Below are 19074 nucleotides of genomic sequence, written 5' to 3' on the forward strand. Positions count from 1 at the left end.
TTTATTATTGCATTTAAATCAAAATTTAGAATTGATTTCTTTGTGAGTTTTCTTCATTTTTATCACAAATCAAAATTGAAACTTAAGTTTATATGTTTGATATTAACTAAACAGTCCATATCTGCATAAACCAAACAGAAAAAAAAAAAACAAATTAGTAGGATGATTTTCAACGTTAATAGAGAGAAAAAAGAAAGAATAAATGAATGAAAAAATACCTACAGATGTGAAAAAAAAAAAACTAATTTATTAACGCAAAAAATATAAAGAAAACAGGCTAATTATTTAATAATTTATATAATTTAATAATTTAATTAATTGATATTATTTAATAATTTATAAAATTATTATGTAAAAATATTAACAAATTTAATTAAAATTATTAATTTTTAATTAAAATTATCAATTTTCTTTAATTTGAATAAAAAATTTAAATAAATTAATACGACGTTACATAAATCGATTATAATCAACTTTCATATTGCATTGCTGAAAATTATTATAATTAAATTTAAGTCTTACGTGAAATTAATTATAATTAAATTCTATATATTTTAAATCAGGATATTTATGTAAAAATAAAATTTTAAAAACATATATATAATTTTATATTTAAAATATTTTATTTTTTAAATTTTTCATATATATATATATATATATATATATATATAATTAAGCCTTCTAATTTTATTCATTCTATGATATACGACAACTTACCTACCAACCACAATAGCACAAGCTTTATGTCTATTCATGCTCAATTAATCGATTATCTTGAACCTTGTAGCTTGTACCAAAACCATTGCTTTCAAGCCAGTTGACCCCACTCTTAGGAAGATAACCTTCGCAAGCTCACATCAATCACTTATTATAATAATAATAACAACAAAGATGATGATAATGATAATATTAGAAATAGTGATAACAATAATTTTGAGGATAGCTTTGTCTGAATATGGGACCACCATCAGCATTTTTAATGACACGCAGGTCCCACGCTTCGTGTTTGTTAAATTGTAGGTTTGGATTCTGCAATCTGACGCGGTTTAAAGAGTATCAGTTTCAGGTCATTCTTCTTAATACTCCTATCTGCTTGTGATATATATCTCCAATTTGCCGCAGAAAAAAAAAATCGATGTACTTTTGCCGCATATTTATAGTATAAAATTAAGCAATTTTTTTTCATCCGACTCCAAAACTAATAAGATAATATAATAGTATATCTGGTGTATTTCAATTTTAAAAAATAATCATTTATTTACAATTTTTAAAAATAAAAATAAATCATAAAATCATGAAAGTTTAGGCTTAAAGGAGATAATATGATACTAATATAGAGATACTTGTAAAGTTTATACTAGCCAAACAAGTGTTATGAGAGTCTGAATCCATAGGTAATGTCATATGAAAGTGAACTTGGATACATGATAAATCTGAGGTGATGATTCTCTTGGCCAAAGGGGAGGGTTGTGCGTCGCGCCTCCTGTGTTTAGGCTTGAAATAGACAATACCATCCCTACGTAGTGCCATGTGGATGTGGACATGGATACAGGACCTAGACGCACGGTAGTCTTGAGGCTGGTACAAGGCAATATCTCGTTTCTAGAACAAGATTTTTAAGGTTATTTTATTAAAATAAATTATTTTAATAAATTATATTATGTAATTTATTAAAATAAATAAAAAATAACTTGTAAGTATAAATTATGTTTCATAAGTTATTCATAAAATTTTTACATAGATCATAAATAGATCTCACCTCTTAAGTTATATTGTATATTAAAATAATTTTAAAATAGTGAAAAATTAATTTAATTCCTAAATTGAATATTATTCATCAATTTACTTTTAAATGTTAGAAAAAAATAAATCTATGACTTAAGTTCTTAGAAAATTATTAATATCATGTTTTTAAAAAATAATTTTTAGTATGCCTTTTGTAATTAAACTATTTTATTAAAAAAATTAAATAACTGTTAACATTATCAATTTATGAGATTTTTTATTTTTAAAAATTGAATAAATTTAAAGAATGTTTTAAAAAATATATTATTACCATCGCTCAATTTTTTAATATTATGAAATCACTTAATTAATTTTTTAATTTAATAATTATTAGTCAATTTAGTTCCTAAACTTAGGTGCCAAATTAATTGATAGTGCGAATTTGGAACATATTGTGTTGTAAAAGTAAAATTATTTTGCTAATTGGTTTGTTAAGAAGGGAGTATGAATGAATGAAGCTTTCAAAATTTTGGAAGTTGCTACGTGTAATACTAAGGTTAGGTAGTTTTACTTGACTTGTTCAAATATGAAGAATTTGAAGTAACTCAAATCTAAATTAGGTGGATGAAAACAGGTCAAGTAAAAGCTAGATATAAATTAACGATTTGAATTAGGTATATGCAGACATGTGTGAGTTGGTTAAGTTCAACTCAACAAGACCTATCTATGATGCATATACGGGAGAGAGGTTATTTAGAAACCCTAATCTCTTCCCTTCTTATGCCTAATCCTTAATCTCGTCATCCCCTTTCTCTAAATTTTTGCTTTGTTTTTCTATTAGTTCTTTTTTCTTTTTGCAAGCCTAGCTATTTGTCATCTTAATACTTATCTTTCCTCTCTCTAGTCCAAACTTTTATTGGGCAAAGTGATCTTTAGATATTACATCATAGATAATGTATTTTCTAAAATATAGTCATATTAGAAAATTAGTCATTAGTTAAAAATCATTTTAAAAGCTATTTTTTTATAAATTAAAAATATGCAATTGATTTTGTTCAAATAGAAGAATGTTAATAATTTTTATGAGTTGTAATCAAATATAATATTATTTTAATAAAAATGAGTTAATTCATGATTAAAAAAAGTGCATAAATATGCACACTAATTAATTTAAGTTATCTCTTTGTTTGGTGTTAAACATTTTAAAATAAAAGTTAATGATCATAGAAAATTATAGTTAATACTTATATATTTGATTAGGTTCCTTTTTTGTATTCATGTGAGTTGTTCCTAAGCTTGTCTATCAAAAATTATGATTTGAGAAAGTAAGTTATAGAATACGTGTAAATGAGTTGAATTACTTGTAAAATTGTTCAAGTTTAACTCATTAAATGTCTAATTAAACTTTTATTTAATTAAATAAACAAGCTTAAGCTTTAAATTAGTTTTACTTATTTAAATAATTCAAACTTAAACTTTGTATGCTTAACATTAATAGCTTGTAAATAACAAAAAAACACACACATATATATATATATATATAATTATAATTTTTATTTTACTTTTTAGTACAAAAATATTCATTAAATACTAAAATAATATTCAAAAATTGCCAAAAAAAAAAAATACAAACAAGCTACTGAGTGAAATTCGAGTTTTAAAAATGTTAATTAAGTATAGTCTTTTACTCATTTAAATAAATGAATTAGGCTTGAGCATTATTTTATTTTCACAAATCAAGTTTTAAATTTAAATACTCATCACATTGACTCATTTACACCCATATTATAAAGGAACTCCTAACCTAGTAGTTGTTATTTAATTTGTATGAGTGTAGCAAATCTTGTAGCAAAAGTTATGTCTTTTAAAAGTAGGCATAAAATTTTATATTAACTGTACTGGATAATACACCACTTGGTCTCAATGATAAAAGAAGGAATCTAAATATCCGTTCGGCCTAAATAAGACGAGCGCCCTCCCTGTCAGATTAAGAATAAATTAAAGAATAATTGAACTGATTAAGATAAATAATTAGATCATTATTTACTTAATTAGAAGGTTAAAGATAGGGTTGATCCACACAGTGTTTAGCCTATAATAATGCCTATAAAAAGAAAGTAAGAGATATAAGTAAAATGTTGACTTTCAAATATTTAATAGCATTTATTATTTTATCATTAGAGTGTCTTTTACAGGTACACCTTTCTACGTAAGACAAAGAAAAGTCAGCAATACTTGCAAAGACGTCACTGTATTTTATATCAGAGTATTGAGAAAATCAGTGTATCTGTAATAGAAACATTAACATTTCTAATTTTTCTAGTATTCTAATATCAAATAATCTTGTTGAATAATATTTTTACTCATATTGCTTACTCTCTTAGCTTAGACTTTCATATGTATAACTTCATAGTTCTTGGAACCTTTTGAGATTATACTTCAACTTTCCATAATATTTTCATGAAAGAATTATAAGAGTAAAGATCTTGGATCATATTTTTGAAAATAATCTTTTTATATGGGTCGTGAACATGAAAGGAAAATATAACACCGATTCTACTTATGAATGATTGCAAATACATAACGAGATTCGTCACAAGATACAATGTGTGACTAACTTACAAAATAGCATATTCACAAATCACAAGCATTTTAGGTGTAACATGTGCTTATCACTTACTTTGTCTAATATATTCCTTTCATTGTGAAGATTTCCTTCATTGCGTACACAATTGTTTACATGCTAAAAAGTTGTGGTTGCACATTAGAAACCTTGGAATTCTAATGTTTGCGACATTGTCCCATGATAATGCAGGCTTGATGCTAGCAACTCTTTAATGGTCTTGAGGTAGAATGATAGAATCTATAGTGATAAGCTCTAAACTAGTGTGTATCTTTTGAAAAATCCATGTAAATAAGCCACTAACAATATATCTTGAATCCCTTCACCGTTCCCTTTCGTTAAATTGAACATTTATAATAACTTTTTCCCTACCAATTAAAGGTCACATAAAAGCTGACAAGGTCTTAAAAAAATCATTAAGAAAATGATGACTTCAAATTTTTTCTTATTTTGTAAGTATGAGAGACACTCTTATAGTAGAACTTATATCCCTTCTTTAACAAAAGATTATATCATACTTAACTTTATGGTGATAAACATATTATTTTCAAGGTTGATTGTATGTAGTTGGTCAACATTTTTTATAAAGAAGTATATTTTAATTGTTAACCAGTTTCACAACGATTAAGAGGTAAATATCCTTATATTCCTAGGAATAAGAAGCTTGTGACATATGACTTGCCCAAGATTGAAGTTTAGGGAATTTGATCTTCAGCTTCCAATAGAGTACATTCCTTTATCAATCAAAATTCTGCATCTTATAATTGATTTATTGTCCTGTTATTTTTAACCAAACAAAAAAAAAATCAAAATTCATTTGACTTCTAAACTCACATTTTGTTAAATATAAATAATTATAATTTTTATATAGAGTTAAAATTAATGTTAAATTTTATCATCAGTTTAATTTTAAAAAATTCAAATAGGAAACATATCACTTGAAATTTACTTTCAAATAAAATTAATTAGTAAAATTAAATTAATCTAAATAGATAAGTACTGAGTCAAAATCACTCTCACTTTCACCTACGAAGTGTGGCTTAGTTGGCAATATAGGTTGAGATTACCCACATTTTTACCAAACAAACCTAGGATGACGAGCCTTAATCGTGCCAAAATTAATTTTGTTCCATTTTCTTGAGGCAAACAAAAAATGTAGACCATAATACAAGTGGAAGTGAAACTTCAATCCAAGTGAATTTTTAAAATAAATTTACAGTAAAAAATAAATAAATAAAGATAAATTTATTTTTAAATCATTACTAATAAGATTTTTTTATGTATGGTACAGAACTTATAAAACTGAAATAAATATTTTAAAATATTAAAAGTATATTACATGACTACTTTTAAATTTAATAACTTTTTCAATGAAAAATAAGAAAATATTTTTAATAATAATAAATATTCACTATATTAAGTAAAATTAAATATTTAAAATTAAAATCATACAAAAATTTAAAATTTAAATATTTAAGGTATAAAATCACGTAAAATAATAATTTTAAAAAATATTTTCGTTCAAAAATGACAATCTCAAACATACAAGGACAAATTTACCCTTAAAATGAATTTATGGTACAGATAACGTTGTCCGTTACCAAATGATGGATCGATTACTTTTTAAAGTTGTCTATCTTTTGCTTTTAATTTAGTTATGCAAAAAGTTTATATCTATTTTAACCTTTTACTTATTATTGTATCAACATATAAATTAATTAAAATAAACATTAATTTTATTTTAAAATCATATCTCAATAAATATAATAAACTAAAACTTTAATATTGAATTAAAAGTTTTATCATTATAATATCATCTTACACTCATTTAAAAATAATAATTTTATAAAATAAAATTTATTTAAAGTCAATTTATTAAATACATTTTCATCGTATGAATGAAGGACAGACATTTTCATGTCACCTGTATGGTTCAGCTCACGTGCAATAATTAATAATTTCTTATTCGCCGCATGGAATGAACAATATACATTTGCCCATATGTATTATATTATAATATATCTCACCCACCAACAATTTTCATTCAAATTTTCTCAATTTTTAAATTAATTTTTTTTTGCAGAATAGATCCAGCCTTAAGTCTAAACTTAAAAGCAAAAATTTAACAACTTCCAAAAACCAGTTATCAATCATCTGGTACTACCAAACACACCGCTGCGTCTGGCCTTTGAAACGGCGTCGTCGAACCCCACCAACCTACATTTGGCACGGTTCAATGAGGCCACCACCGTGGGAACCGGGTTTCCCTGAACCGGGTTTGTGGTTCTCCGATATGGTGCGAACCACTTGTTCTGCATGTACCAGTTCTTCCTCCACGGAGGCACAGTTAACTCTCTGCTCCTAAAACAACGCTTCGCAACACCGCACAAGACCCGAACGCTGCGTTTCAACTCCTCTTCCGTTCCAACGAATATTCCAGGAACATAACTCAGAATCTCCGAGTACTTACTCGTGGGCCGAGCTATCTCGAACTGGCCCATGAAATCAAGCTCCACGAAGTACCTTTTCTGCCACGTTGTCGGTCCAGAGTGCACCACGTCGATAAACTCATGATTGCCCGCGGTTATTCCGCTTGAAGAATCCCACTGCGTTTTGCAGATTGCCGCATTGTGCCCCTTCTCACGTAAAAACGACATCACGTTTCGTCGGTACAACGAAAGGCTTCGTTCCTTCAAAAACGCGAACTTCTCCGCTGCCTCCGAAACGTGCGCGTGAAGCAAGCTTTTATAAGAGTCTGAAACATTGGAAGTTGTTATTAACTTGTGTAAATCATCCACCCTGTCCATGCAATCTGAGACTGAGTCAACTTGCTCAGAGTCAAAATCGTTCACTGCTGAGTCACCCGAGTTATCGTTGTCTTCGAGGAAATCATGCACGAGCTCGGAGAGGCTCAGCGACTCGCCGGCGCCGGAATGTTCACTCCCGCTGCTGACGTAGCTCAGTTGCCGGTGATCGCCGCCAACGAGTCGCGCTTTGGCTTCTTCATCGAACGGGTCAGTAACTCGTTTCTTTCTTGCAAAAACCACCATTGATTAGTTTCTACAAGAATTCTGAGGAATTGTTGTTTGAAATTTGGATTAAGTGAGCACAATGAAATGGTGAGTGTGTGAGTTTGTTTATAAAGATGATGGAATCGCTCGAATTTTCTCGAGAATATTCGAGGGAAAAAGGTTGTAGGTTAAAAATAATTGCTGGGATTTTGGTCCAAATTTATGTGTAATTTGAGAGTTTGACGAAGTTTTACAGGGATATGCGGGTAGGATCCGAATGAGGGAATGTAGATGCTTGGCATATCCGGTTTTGTTCGGGTCAAGACTTGCTCTTGTGACGTGTGGGAGTGTGATTTCACCATGTGTGCGTGAGGGAAAGGTAGGCTTGCACGAGCGTGGCACGTGGGTGGGTTGAGACAGTGGATGGATAAGGTATTGAAGGAATGGTGGGGTCGTTTTATGGGATAGGGTTTGCCGTTTTGTGAGCTTGGAAGGTCATGCAGTGTTCAAAGTGAATCATGATTATTATTATTATTTTTACGGGAGGGTTCAAGAATAAAGGGATTGCTAAATGATTAATGAATAAATTAATGTTTAAGAGGATTAATGAGGAAGGGTTTGAGATTTGGGGCATTATCTTGCTTCCAAAGGAATATGCCCCATGTGGATCATATTCATGAGTGTATTTATTATCTTTATTTCATGTTTTGGATATAAAGCAAGTTTGAAAAAGGTCAAAGGATTAAATAGTTTCGAGATTGAAAAATGGCTATTAGATATCTGATATGCCCCTTTAGCTCTTTTAAAATAAAAAATGGTATAAAATAAGAAAGTGAGCATATATTTGTCATTAATTTAAATTTAATTATTTATATCTTTAATTAATTTTGAAATTAAAGATAAGTAGAGAGTTATTTTTTTACTTTATACATATTTCACTTTCAGAGTTAAATTTATTTTATATATATTTAGGGAGAGGTAAAAAATAAAAAAATGTAATTACTGATGTGATAAAAGGAAATTAAAAGTATTATATGTGTACAAAATTACAATTCTTCTATATGTGTGTGTGTAGTGGACTGAAATGAACTCACAAATTACCGTGAACTAATGATGATCATAGTTCATAGTTTGTCTTTACCTTTATTTATAAAAGCCCTTTATTTAGACAAACAAATTTCTACAAATACCTACGCATGTCATATATATATATTATTTTTTTTCAACTTTTATTAAAAATAAAAAAATGTTAAATTTTTTTAGAGTAAGTTTGAAAACCAGATTTTTAAAAATAGGGTTAAATCATTTTTACATTTTTCATTTACTATTATTTAAATAAAATAATAAGTAAATATAAGTTTAATATCTTAATATTTTTTAAGTATTATTAAATCATCTTAATTGAAAATTTAAAAATATTTAAAAAATTAAACTCAAACATACAAGAGTTGACACTTTTATTAAACTTTATTTAAGCATTATTTTTTTAAGATAAAAGGCACTATTACTGACTTTTTTAAGTAAGTATGACATATAGTTTCACTGCTATCTTTCTTTCAAACCACTTAGAGCGTTCTATAACCGAAGGATATATCTAGCTAGAGTGCTCTATAATAGGAGCAACCTTTAGTCATGAACATCCTTTGTCATGTGATTTGATTTGTTTTCCATTTTATGATAAATGTGATTTTTCCTATCTCAAGAATTGAGATGCCTTCGGAGCATTTCCAATTCAATTTGGTGGTGGATATTTTTAGTCATTTAATTTGAAGAGCTATTATTAGTCTTTTATTTGTAGTATGAAAATAATACCTTGACTTTAGATAATGGGCAGAAAAATTTTCTAAATGTTTTCTTTCTTTCTTTCTTTCTTTTTTTGTTGACATCTAAGAAGAAAGGAGATATTATCAAATGTTGCTAATCAAGCATTAATGTAGATTCATAGACATTATCCTCTGTCCTTTAATGATAGCATGTTTATAGATTTGGTTAGCTCAAATAAAAATTCAAAGAAAAATTATTAGTAGTCTAACCTAATTTTTGTTGAATTAATTTGATTGTATTTAGAAAAATAAATCAAACATCCTAACTTTCTTATTACTCAGACAAAAGAGTTGAGATTTTGCATAATTTTGATTAATTCGTTTGCCTAATTGTTGTTATTGATTGAATATATCTAAGACATGATATTTTTTATTATTACGACTTAGTGTAAAGTTACTAACATTGAAGTTTATTATACTTGTAAATTAGATCGTGTGATTTAATTATGAAATTTGAGTTGAGAATTTTATTTTTCGCATTAAGGGAGATTTTGAAAGATAATATGATTTCTATCCATTTTATTCTTTGAATTTCTATTTCATTTTGTTGTTTGTTTCAATCCATCATAAATCTTTGTAGTTAGTTTCTTAGTTATAAATAGTATTATAATTTATACTTTGTTTTCATCATAAATTCATTCTTTATTTTGTTTTCTTAGTTATTTCTGTGTGTATTGTTGAACATATATTACAATTCTTTAGAAAGATACTTTCCTTTCTCTGAAATACTTGGATTGAAAAAGTGCACTTGATTTTTTTTGTTTTAATAGGAGTCTACACAAATTATATTAATTATTATATCAATGATTGTTGACTGAAGGCCACAAGCTTGGTCTCATAGTCAAAGGGGGTGCAAGGTTATAACACCTTTATATCCTTTCCAATTCAATTTGGTGGTGGATGTTTTCAGTGATTCAATTTAAAGAGCTATTAATCTTTTATTTATAGTATTACAATAATATATTGATTCTAGATAATGAGAAGAAAATTAAATATATTTTTTGAACTTTTTATTCACCTCTAAATAAAAAGGTGACACTATCGAATGTTGCTAATCTATCATTAATGTAGATTTCTAAATATTATCCTCTGACCTTTAGTTATAGCATTTTTTAGATTTTGGTGTAGCCTTTTCAATACATGGTTGGTAAGTTTACTACTATAATTAATAAATGATATCTCATCAACGATTCAAATATAGCTAAACATCAATTTATATGTTTCCAGTCATTGTTGCAAAGAAAATTTCTAAATATAATCTTAATGTAGTTATTACAAGCAAATTAACATTCACACATTCTACAAACACTTGTCTCCTAGTAATGCAGACAAAACTTTTTATTTTTTTCCCCAAACCACAGTATTTTATGTACTAGCTCAATTCAAACATGTAGGAATTAATAGATAAAATATTTAAAAACAAAAATTATTATAAAACTTGATGAAATTGGTACCATAAATTATACTTGGTAGAATAAATGAGTTTTAGTTGAGCTAATAACATGAATTAACATAGAACTAATATGGGATGAACAACAAGACTACTAAACAACCACTTCAACTCTAATCAAGTTACCATACATTCTTGATACTACAACTAAAATATTAATACTAAAGAAAAAATACAAGATATATAAGCCAACAAACTAATTATTTTTAAATAAATAATTAAAATATATAATTCAATCATTTTTAATTTTTATAAATTGAAAAAGAATAAATAAAATTATTAACAAATCAAAATTTGAATACATATTAATTAAAAAAATAAATGCATAAACTATAAATAATAAAAAAGTCATTTAGCATGATGAAAAAAAGTTAATCCTTAAGAATGCTCTCGTTTTGCAAATATTCCTAAAACGACTCTAATGTAAAAATACTTTTGAAAACAATTTTATTCAAAAATTAATATTCACAAATTAGATTGAGAGAGGTGCATTTACGATTTTTATTTTATTATAAGATAGATTATTGATTGAAAATCTCTTAACAAATTAGAAAAAAATAATTTTGAGACAACCATCATTTTAAAATAAAACTCTAAAACAAACTAATTCATGTATTCATTATTCAACTAACGATTTTTCCCTCCATTTTTTTGGTTGATCAAGTCCCTGTCACCATTTTGTGAAAGTATACGATTTTTTTTACAAAAAAGGAATAAAGTTGAGGAGTAGTTTTCTTAAATAATTTTTATGTTACTTTTTAATTATATTTTTAATGCGTATATAACAATATTTAATATTTAAAGTTACTAATACATTAAGTTTTTTATATTTTATAATTTTTAATAAAAAATTATTATATATATATTATCATATGTTCTAAAATAAATAACAAATGTACTATTTTAAAGGACTTTTAGTATTATTTATCCAATAAAATAAAAAATATTTTAATAAAATATTTATATTTAAATTTATTATAATTATTGTACTGGATAGGAAACTGCTCGATCCTACATATAGAAAAAGGAAACCGAGTACCTATTCGGCCCAGTTTGACCGAATACCTTTTGTCACGATTAGAAGGTAATTAACCCAATTAAGGGTAATAATCAAGGCATTATCTACTTTAAAGTAAAGAGCCAAAACTCAAGGCTGACTCAGCAGGTCCATTAGCCCATAACAATGCTTATAAAAGGAAGGTAGGAAGTACATGTAAAGAGTTGACTTTTCATTATTAAATAACATTTATTGCTTAGAACTGAATCCTGACTTTAGCATTGGAGTGCCTTTTGTAGGTACCCTCCCCACGTTAGCGACAATCAAAAGGACGTCACCGTTTCAGAGCAGAGACTTGAAGGCTAGTGTTTCCTTAACTGGAACATTTTGGCACCCACCGTGGGGCACGATTGCCTTGCTTTTTCGATCAATATGGTACTAACAAGAAGCCAACAGGAAGGACATGTTCAGTGGGGGGAAACTTCACAGCAGCAGCAAGAAGATACCACATCTAACCAACCGACACCTGAGGTTTTGGTGGAAGGAGGCACTGACAAGGGCCTTTTAGCGGTGTTAATGCAGTTCAAAATAGAAATGATGGAGATGAAAAAAGAAAGGGAAAAAGATGCCCTGAAGCTCTCGGCCTTGAGAAGGGAAAATGCCCACTTAAGAGAAGAAATAAGAACACACATCCCTTCCCAAACTACACCTCTCGCCCAGGATCAGGGAGAGTTCTCGGCGTTACAAGAGAAACCGAGAATAATTCAACAATCTGAAACCAAGAATGACCGAGATGATGTAGTGAGTTGAAGCCCGTTTGCTCACCATATCTTGGATACTAAACTACTTGACAACCGGAGAGGCTTAACAATAGAAAAATATGATGGCACAACTGATCCAGGGGAACATCTGGATGTTTTCACAACCCAGGTCGGCTTGTACATAGAAAATGACTCCTTATGGTGCAGAATTTTTTCCACTTCACTAAGAGGACCAGCTCTCACTTGGTTCACCCAAATTCCCCCTCCTCTATTGACTCCTTCACAACCCTCACAAGACGGTTCAATCTGCAGTTTGCCACAAGCTGACCTCACCCCTTGACATCCCTAGCGCTTGTCAACATTAGTCAGGAAAAAGGAGAATCACTTCGAGCGTTCATAGAACGATTTAGCAAAGTGACACTTTCCATCCATAATCTATAACTTGTTGTGGCCATGCACCACCTTACAACGACTCTTAAGCTCGGGCCTTTCGTTAACAACATTTGCAAAAAATCGCCAGCTGACTTGGATGAATTGAGGAATCGGGCTGCAAAGTATATGCAGATGAAGGAATTAGCCGAATACCGAAATCAAATTCGGATGGACTAGGGGTCCAATTCAAAAAATATTGACAAAAGAGAAACTTTCAGACTCTGGCAAGAAAATAAAAGGAATGAGCCTAAGAGGCCGCCCAGGGGACCTAAATACCCCTCTTACACCACACTCAACACTAACAGGTCTAGGATACTTGATCAAGCCTTAGCAACAGAAATCTTGAGTATGCCCAGACATGTCAACACCCCTCTCGGGCAGATAAGAGCAAATCTTGTCGATACCATTGCAATAGGGGTCATACGACCGAGGAGTGTACGACCCTAAAAGATAAAATTGAAGATTTGATCAAGGAAGGACATCTTCGAGGATTTGTACAAACAAATCCCACTGGTCGTATTGAGAGAGGTAGGGACCGATACCCCCAATCTTCAAGAAGGTACGAAGATAAGCAGCCTGAGAGACAACAGAGCCGGTCAAGAGAGCCTCCTTTAAAAAGATATGATGAACGAGAAAAATACCTAAAGAGGGTGATCAACACCATAGCCAGTGGGTTTGCTGGTGGAGGACCCACCCATTCGGATAAAAAGAGACATCTCAGACAAGTTCGCTCTATTAACAACGTTTCATTGGGCAGCAGAATTCGAATTCCGCCCATTACATTCACAGACGATGACTTTCAAGCAGTGGATCTGGTACAAGTTGATCCGATGGTCATCAGTGTTGACATTTTCAATTGTACTGTCAGGAAAACACTCATTAACAAAGGGAGTTCAGCTGATATCCTTTACTGGAGTACATTCAAACAATTGGGCATACTAGAAGAGAACCTTCGAGAATACCACGAACCACTGGTCAGTTTTTCTGGAGAGCAAGTGGGAAACCGGTGTATGTATTGATCTTTACACCTCATTCGGGTCAGAACATGAGGGAAAACGTATCAAAATCACTTACCTGGTAGTACATTCGAATACCTCGTACAATATACTACTCGGCAGACCATCCCTTAACAAGTTAAAGGCCATAGTGTCTACTCCGCATTTGGCCATGAAGTTTCCGTCTGAAAGGGGTCGAATCGTTATAGTACATGCTGACCAGAAGACGGCCAGGGATTACTACTTTGCAAGCTTACGACTTAAGCATTTCTATGGATGTAGCTGAGATGTCAACATTGTATCCCCTCGGTTTGGAGAAGAATTGGATGTTGAACTCGATCTTAGAGTGGATGAAGAATGTCGGGTTGAGCCCAATGAAAACAAGCAACCGTTTCAGCTCGGGCCAAAAGCTGAACAAGTCACTTATTTGGGGGTCGGTTTATCTGTACAAGAGAGGCAAAATTTTCAAGAAATTCTATAGTGTAACGCTGATTTGTTTGCTTGGTCAGCTTCTGACATGCCCGGTATCGACCCGACATTTCTCTGTCATCACATATCGGTTTATAAAGGGGCCAAACCGATAGCTCAGAAGAAGAGGAAGATTGGAGGCGATAGAGCGAAGGCGGTAGAGGAGGAAACTGGTAAGTTGCTACAAGCCAGTTTTATCCGAGAGGTCAGATATCCACTTGGTTGGCCAATGTGGTCATGGTTAAAAAAGCAAATGGTAAATGGCAAATGTGCATAGACTTCACGGATCTCAACAAGGCATGCCCAAAGGATGCATACCCCCTACCAAATATTGATATCCTGGTGGACGGTGTAGCCAGCCATATGATACTCGATTTTTTGGATGCTTATTCTGGGTATAATCAAATCTGGATGTATCCCCCAGATGAAGAGAAGACGACATTCATCATGAACTCAGCAAATTTTTGTTATCGAGTAATGTCATTCGGCCTGAAAAATACGGGGGCGACGTATCAGAGGTTGATGAATAAATTTTTTGAAAAACAAGTAGGGAAATGCATAGAGGTGTATGTAGATGATATGGTGGTTAAATCTACTGTCTTCGAACAACATCTCGCTCATTTAAAAGAGGTGTTCGGGGAAGCCAGGCAACATGGGATTGTTTAACCTAGAGAAGTGTACATTCAGTGTAGGTGGTGGCAAGTTCTTGGGGTTTATGTTATTTGAGAGAGAGAGATCCAGGCGAACCCTAACAAGTGCCAAGCCATCATCGACATGACTAGTTCTCGAAATGTCAAGGAGGTCCAAAGACTTGTCAGTCGTATTACTGCCCTTGCCAGATTTGTACCCATCATGGCAGACAGGTCTCGGCCCTTCATTGACTTGCTTAAAAAATCTCAAAAGTTTGTTTGGACTGACGAATGTGAAGCAGCCTTCATCTAATATAAAAAAATGTTAGCAGCACCGCCTGTGTTAACAAAATCGAAGCCCGAAAAAGATATAATTATTTACTTGGCTGTATCAAAAAATGCCATCAGCTCGGTCTTACTACAAGAAACGTCTGAACCAGTCCCTATCTACTTCATTAGCCGGACACTCCAAGGTCCCGAATCCCGCTATCAGCTAATGGAAAAAGTGGTGTTAGCCCTAATCCACACAACTTGGTGGTTAAGACATTACTTCCAAAGTCATCGAGTGGTGGTGCCAACCGATTGTCCAATGGCCAAAATTCTAAGGAAACCAGAGCTAGCTGGTCGGTTAGTAGCCTAGACGATCGAGTTGTCCCAATTTGATATTCATTTTGAAAACTGACGCTCCCCTTAAAGCTCAAGTGTTGGCAGATTTCGTCAATGAGTTCACCGTCTAGAAACATACCAGCTTGGATATGTGGAGCCTACATGTTGATGGATCATCAAACCGACTGGGTAGTGGAGCAGGAATTATACTCCAAGGGCCGAATACTGTAACTATTAAGCAATCTATTCAGTTTGGATTCAAAGCCTCCAACAATCAAGCTGAGTATGAAGTTCTACTAGCCGGTCTCAGATTGGCAAAAGAAATTGGAGTAAAACGTATCACTTGCTGGAGTGATTCAAAGATAGTGGCCGAACAGGTCAATGGAGCATATCAGGTGAAGGATTCGGTAATGCTCCAATATTATCAAGAGTTCAAAAATATAAAGGATGATTTTGATGAGATACATGTTCGACATACGCCGAGGACCATGAACGAACAAGCCGACAGGCTTGCTAGTCAAAGGAAACCTGGGTAATTACAAAGCGTGATTCATCAGGAAATCCCTCAACCTAGCATTGCCAAACAAAAGTGCATGGACATAGAAAATATGCCTCAAAATTAGATGACCCCGATCATTCAATACCTCGCGCAGCAGTAGCTTACCAACGGATCTAGCTTCGGTTAAGAAAATAAAAATGCATACAGCTAAGTACCTTTTTCTCGGCAAAGAATTATATAGAAGAGGAATTTCAACACCAATGCTTAAATGTCTTGATGAAGATCAAGCCAGCTATGTCATGAGGGAGGTTCATGAAGGTATCTGTGGTACCCATTCTGGTGGACGAACCATGGCGGCTAAAATACTAAGAGCTGGATACTTTTTGCCGACACTCGCCCAAGATTGCCAAACATTTATGAAGAAGTGCATCCCTTGTCAACAACACGGTCCTCATTTACACCAATATGCCGACACCCTGCATTTCATTAGTTCTCCTTGGCCCTTTTCCATTTGGGGAATGGACCTTCTTGGCCCTTTTCCCTTGGCAAAAGGGCAGTGTAAATTCCTAATAGTCGTCGTGAAGTACTTCACCAAGTGGATTGAAGTCGAACCACTCGCCACCATCACGACCAATAATGTTTAGAAGTTCACGTGGAAAAACATTATTACACGATTCAGTCTTCCTCATGCCTTAATTACAGATAATGGATTATAGTTCACAGATCGCCAATTTAATAAATTTTTGGAAGGGCTCCACATCAAACATAGGGTCACATCCGTTGAACATCCCCAGAATAATGGTCAGGTTGAGGCTGCTAATAAAGTCATCTTACATGAGTTAAAAAGAAGGTTGGGCTTGGTCAAAGGAGAATGGGCAGAGAAACTACCTGAGATCTTATGGGCTTATCGGTGTACGCCACAAACCACCACAAAGGAGATTCCTTTTCGGCTTACCTATGGTACTGATGCCATGGTGCTGGTCGAGATTGGAGAACCATCATTTCGAAGAGAAAACTTTGAGGAATCGGCCAATGACGAATCCCTAGCCGTCAACTTGGATTTATTAGATGAAGTACGTGGCCAAGCATCAATAATGACCGAGGCTAGCATAAGAATGATGGCTAGGAAGTTCAACTCCAAAATCAACCCAAGACAATTTTATGTGGATGATTTAGCATGGCGAGTAACTGGAGAAGCACGCCGAGACCAACGACAAGGGAAATTGGCAGCCAACTGGGAGGACCCTTTCGGGTAGCAGCAAGACTAGATAATGGAGCATACAAGTTGGAGACATTAGAAGGAAAGCTTATACCGAGAACTTGGAACGCCACGCACTTCAAGCATTATTTTAGTTAAACGCATGTAACGTGTAATCGGTGCACTATTTTCCTCGCCCAGGTTTTGTCCTCTTAAAAGAAAGTGAGAAGAGGTTTTCCTAGGAAGGTTTTTAATGAGGCACCTTATCAATGAAATATTTCTTCTCAGCTATTCGATTTTTATGAGTCAATCAATGAAATCTCTCTTTCAAGCACTTGATTAAAATTCAATTAATTCCCTCCCGAGTACCCCTACTCGGCCAAGGATGAAACATTATTACAATTCCCTCTCAAGTATTTTTACTTGGATAAGGTTGAATTAATTAGTTCCCTCCCAAGTACCCCTACTCGTCCAAGGATGAATCATTATTACAATTCCCTCCCAAGTATTTTTACTTGGCTAAGGTTGAATGAATTAATTCCCTCCTGAGTACCCCTACCCGGCCAAGAATGAATCATTATTACAATTCCTTCCCAAGTATTTTTACTTGGCTAAGGTTGAATGAATTAATTCCCTCTTGAGTACCCCTACCCGGCAAGAATGAATCGTTATTACAATTCCCTCCCAAGTATTTTTACTTGGCTAAGGTTGAATTAATTAGTTCCCTCCTGAGTACGCCTACTCGGCCAAAGATGAATCATTATTACAATTTCCTCCCAAGTACCTTTATTTGGCTAAAGTGAATTAGTTAGTTCCCTCCCGAGTACCCTTACTCGGCTAATAATAAGACAAACAAGTATACAATATTAAGGAAATTTCATGTTATATCTATTCGGTTTGGTTATTTTTCATATAAAAGTACTCAAAAGATAACAAGAAAAGAATTGAACTTATATTCATATTTGAAAGAACTACAAAATTGGGGCGCTATCAGCCCATGAATACAGAGAAAAATTAGACCTATTTCTAACTTCCCTTCTCCCCGCCATTAGGGCTGGAGGCATTAAAGATCAGAAACATCAGAACCGGCAGCGTCAAGACCAGGGGCTTCTGGACCGAAAACGTTATCATTAGCTTCATAAACAATTATAGTTGAACTACGTGTTTATTATTGTAAAATTAAAAAAATATTTATGTCCTTTTTAAATTAACTATTATAATTATTTTAATATTTTACAAATTAAATGATATTTATATTATTTCATAATTAATTACTAACTTTAACAGACTATTATTACATATTTAACATAATATTAAAGATTAATAAGTAAGAAATCTCATCAGTTATGTGCCTTAAAAATGGAATTTTTATCGGGGTGTTACTCTTCGTTGCAGCAATCCAGAAATTCTCATGTTTCCGAGTTAGTTGGTGGTTTGGCCCTTAGGCGTTTACCCAAACGACTTGTCGTTTGTCTCATAGTTGGCGATATTTCACATTTTCAGCTCTGCAGCATCCCAACAAGGCGGAAACCCCTATTGCATTTAGCATTGCAAGCACCGAAAGACTTAAATAAAGACAATGATGAGTGACCCAATCACTCTCTATTTTCTTTCTCTTCTCTTTGCTATTATTTCAACATTCCTTATTGTAATTTCTAACTTTTATCCTGGATTCACGTTTACATAATTGTTAAAGGTGTCTCCAAATATATGTGCGTTTGGTTTGGCATATAAATTCATATTTGCTTCAATGCTGTTATTGGTTGTAACTTCTAAATTAAATTCACGTTTACAGATTTTATAATGTGTTTTCAAACACAAGTTAATTGGAATTTCTTTTAATTAAATCAATGAACA

At 32.3% G+C, this 19074-nt stretch overlaps 1 protein-coding gene across 1 annotated transcript; it reads right to left on the bottom strand.

Annotated features, from left to right (window-relative positions):
• Positions 1 to 6498: 6498 nt before the first annotated feature.
• On the bottom strand, positions 6499 to 7430 carry LOC113850730. Its single transcript, XM_027481283.1, has one exon. It carries the CDS (start codon positions 7396 to 7398, stop codon positions 6499 to 6501), a length of 900 nt encoding a protein of 299 aa, XP_027337084.1. The 5' UTR covers positions 7399 to 7430.
• Between the last annotated feature and the right edge of the window lie 11644 nt (positions 7431 to 19074).

Source organism: Abrus precatorius, unplaced genomic scaffold (assembly GCF_003935025.1).
Source record: "Abrus precatorius isolate BTA unplaced genomic scaffold, Abrus_2018 Scaffold9, whole genome shotgun sequence".
Taxonomy (NCBI): domain Eukaryota; kingdom Viridiplantae; phylum Streptophyta; class Magnoliopsida; order Fabales; family Fabaceae; genus Abrus; species Abrus precatorius.

What these genes read in the sequence shown, in the direction of transcription:
- LOC113850730 (XM_027481283.1), bottom strand. Translation starts at nt 7,398, where the DNA reads ATGGTGGTTTTTGCAAGAAAGAAACGAGTTACTGACCCGTTCGATGAA.